The 3,820-nt window shown below is 35.2% G+C and overlaps 1 protein-coding gene across 3 annotated transcripts in view; it reads left to right on the top strand.

Moving 5' to 3' along the window:
* The first annotated feature begins 2,448 nt into the window (after positions 1–2,448).
* The window catches only part of LOC106470737 (dual serine/threonine and tyrosine protein kinase-like), a 48,544-nt gene continuing 47,172 nt past the window's right edge, over positions 2,449–3,820 (top strand). For all 3 annotated transcript variants that reach the window (XM_022399376.1, XM_022399377.1, XM_022399375.1), the window contains exon 1: positions 2,449–2,573. In XM_022399376.1, the coding sequence (XP_022255084.1) occupies positions 2,450–2,573 (124 nt within the window). In that variant the 5' untranslated portion in view covers position 2,449. The remainder of the gene's footprint in view (positions 2,574–3,820) is intronic.

Genomic DNA, 3,820 nt, shown 5'->3' with positions numbered 1-3,820 from the left:
ATATAAAAGCTATCTTCAAGTTTTGTTTATTTGTTTTAGCGCAAAGTTACATAATAGGTTATTTGTGCTCTGTCCGCCGCAGGGAATCGAACCCCAAAATTTAGCGTCGTAAGTCCACAAATTTACAGCAGATCCATCGGGGACAGTGATTTGTTTCATGTACTACTAAAGATTTTAATACCGTCTTGACATCAGTAATAAATTACTACGACACATGTTACTGTTTAGCTGTATAGTCGGCTAGCAGGACAGTACAGACAATACATCAAAAAACTAATGTTTATGAAGATACAAACAATAATAGATAACATTTTAAGTGAATAATAGAATTGTAAAACAAATAGCAAGCATATTGATACTCAGGTGACTTTAGCCTTAAAAACTGTGATGGCAGGGGCCGACATGTTGGAATTAATATTGATGCTCTGAAGACGCTTATTGAGTCTAACCCAAGGCAACACACTTGTGAAATGGCCCTGAAATTGCATGTCTCTCATGAAACAATACATAAATATCTAAGGAATATGGAAAAACTCCATAAAGAAGGTGTTTAGGTGCCAATGATTATCGTTTCCAACGTGTGAACGTTGCTTTGTCTCTTCTGGTGCGTAATGCGTGTGAACCATTTTTGGACAGAATTGTCACCAGTGATGAAAAATAAATTCTCTATGCGAATATTAAACGCCAAAAACAATAGCTCAGTCATAGACAAAAAACCACTTCCGATCCCAAAACCTGGACTCCATCTGCAGGAAGTGATGCTTTGCATTTGGTGGGACATCAGAGGATTAATTCATTTTGAACTCCTCAATCCACAGCGAACTGTCAATGCAGAGATCTATAATCAGCAACTGGAACGTTTAAATCAAGCCCTTCTTCCGAAACGTACTTCACTCGTCAATCGGAAAGGTGTTCTTCTTTTCTACGACAATGCACGTCCACGTGTGGCAAGTTTTACGCAACACAAGGTTATGGAGTTGGGTTAGGAAGTTTGCCCCCACCCACCATATTCTCCAGATAGGGCACCATCAGATTATCATCGTTTTCGTTCGCTGCAACACCATCTTGATGGGAAATCGTATGCAAGTGTGGAAGGTGTTAAAGAGGACATCGACAGGTATTTTACTTCAAAGCCAAGTGATTTCTTTAATCAGGACATTAACAACCTGATTGTAAGATGGAAAGATCGATAAGAATGGAGACAATTTCATTTGATAAATGATTTGTTTTGACATACAAGTTGTTTGGGTTTTTTCATCTAAAAAAAGCGGCATTAATTTCTCGACGACCTAATATATATGTGTGTGTACTTGCTGGCTGAGCTGGTGGACACAAAGGGGGGGGGGGTCTTAGCCAAAGTCAAAGACACCCTGAGGATTACATGGAAAATTAAGTTGAATGATGGGAAGACATCTGTTAATCAATTCACGAATTCAGTGTCCAACGCAAGTACACACACTTTGTTTTGTGTCTTTGAAATAAATAGAGATTGTTCTCATTTTGTGTGGACATTGTGGCCAGTCTCTTTATTTCTTAGATTAGTTTATTAACTTGGATTCAGTATCACTTCATGACTTATTCTGCCGATCCTTCCGTGATAAAGAAGCGGACCCACCAAATACATTTTGCGGAAATTAGTTTAACCTGAGAATACAACACAACCTATTGGTTGTGTATTGTTAATGTAGCAGGAGTTGGTACACCAGTGAAAAGGTTCTATTCGTCCAAGCTGATCATTGTGTCGCGTGAGCTTATCCTTCCTGCTTGTATAATTAATATATATAGCTTATATCAATTAGTATCTATTTATTAAAAAAGTAATTGTTATTTATTTAATAATTAGAATTGGTGATCGTACTGGCCAGGGATGATTTTCTCAAAAAAAAAAAGAAAAAAAAGAGGTACTCAGCTGGGTGAAGTGGACCTGTTTTTTAAAAAGAAAAAAATCTACGTGTAAACATAGAAAAACGACAAAGCAGCTCAAATAAGTCCCGGTTTTAGTACCGCCTTACAAAATAAGTTCCGGTACTCAGTACCGGTGAGAATTGGCAGAATTTCACTCTTGGTATTGGCTACTAAATTACATTGGATTGTTCAAAAGACGAAATATTAAAACGACTCGTTTCATATAGTGTAGATGGCAGCACTATCAAACACGTCATCACGAAGTTGTTTATATAGTTTTGTATATATGAATCTGTGGAGTTCTCAATATATATATATATATATATATATGTATGTTTATTAAATATGCAGCATCTTTGTTGAGTAAACTGTGCTTGAAACAAGTGAAATAAAAAAAATATTTTGTACTTAATTATTTGATGGAAGCAAAGTGTATTGTGTGTGGATGGTGCACGGAAATGACGTCAATTAGTCAGTCCTCTATAAAAAATTATATAAAGTCGCGAGAGCACATTGCTCGAGATGATATGATTGTTTTGATACTATGGCTGGTAATTTGTATTATGAGTTCAGTAAATTTCGAAGGTATTGTCGACAGCTTCAACAAATTCTAACGAACACAAAAGTATGTTTTGCAGAAATAGAAAGAAGTGGATATTTTAACGATTGTAAGTTTCGATTAATTTATCATATAACTCAAATTTTGTATTTCAAATAAATTTATTTTGTAACTTACGATTTGCGCTACTATCTTGTAGGTAGAACATTTTATAATCAAATATAATATTTATAAGACTAGCTACAGTATGCTTGGAAGCAACTTGTACTATGAATGTGATTTTGTTTAAACCTCAATGTGAATTTTTAATTTGTATTTTTATGTTTATTTTCACCGACTCCCGTGATAACGTGTGTCAAAATATAAACTGTTTACTTTTGTTATGGTTGCTATTATATAAGAAAGTTCCGTTGGAGTTACTAGCGTAACCAAGAGTTAGTGGTTTAGGGGGGATATTATCAAAGGACTCCAAAGCCCTAGCTTAGTGTTGTTGATATTAGACAAAGGATGATGAGTAGACGTCGAGAAGTGTTGCTATTTCATTAAAATTATTGTAAATTTTACGTGTTTTTGAGTGTGTACGTTGAAGGGGAAATTATGTAAATAACAGAAATCATCTTTATATGTTTCGTATATAAATTACAGTAACTAAAATCGTAAACAGCTGTATTTAGTTTTGTATTAAAATATAGAACAGAGTTACTGTGATAGTCGTAAAATATAGTAACGCAAGTGGCAATGACTGCCACACACAGTTCAGTAGACCAAATTACATTACTAATACTCAAGGGTATAGTAAAGAAGGATTGGCTCCTGTATTGGTAATGTCTGCCGAAATGCCATAAAAATATCAATAGTGAATCTCTTGACTCAAATTAAATAACTTAAAAAATAATAATTAACGTTAACATGTTGCGATTGTAAAAGATGTTTCTATTCCTAATAAATATTCAAATTTTAGAAATTTTAAAAATATGATCAACTTTAGTGTCCTCTATAGAAGTGGATATTTTCTCACATAAATGTTAGTGGGTTGTATTAAGATAGTTGAGCGGGTTATATTAAAACCATTTTGAATTGCAAGTCGCGTGACAAACACAGCCGATATAAAGTCGCAGTGGTTATGCCATCTATACTGCGCCAAAAGGAGCCGCCTCATGGAAAGACGATTAGGGGTAAGTATCATTTGTGATTTGGAGGTCACGTAGCGATAAAGAGCTGATAGCTCCAAAATGTGATGCTAGGATCGAGTAGTTCCAAAATGCGTTACTAGAGGAGAGAAATGACACCATCATACTGTTACGACAGCGGAAGTCACGTGACGCTGGTAACACGTGATGAGTTTCTAGAAGGATC

Source organism: Limulus polyphemus, unplaced genomic scaffold (genome assembly GCF_000517525.1).
Source record: "Limulus polyphemus unplaced genomic scaffold, Limulus_polyphemus-2.1.2 Scaffold4191, whole genome shotgun sequence".
Taxonomy (NCBI): domain Eukaryota; kingdom Metazoa; phylum Arthropoda; class Merostomata; order Xiphosura; family Limulidae; genus Limulus; species Limulus polyphemus.
This window is presented reverse-complemented; position numbering and strand designations above follow the sequence as displayed.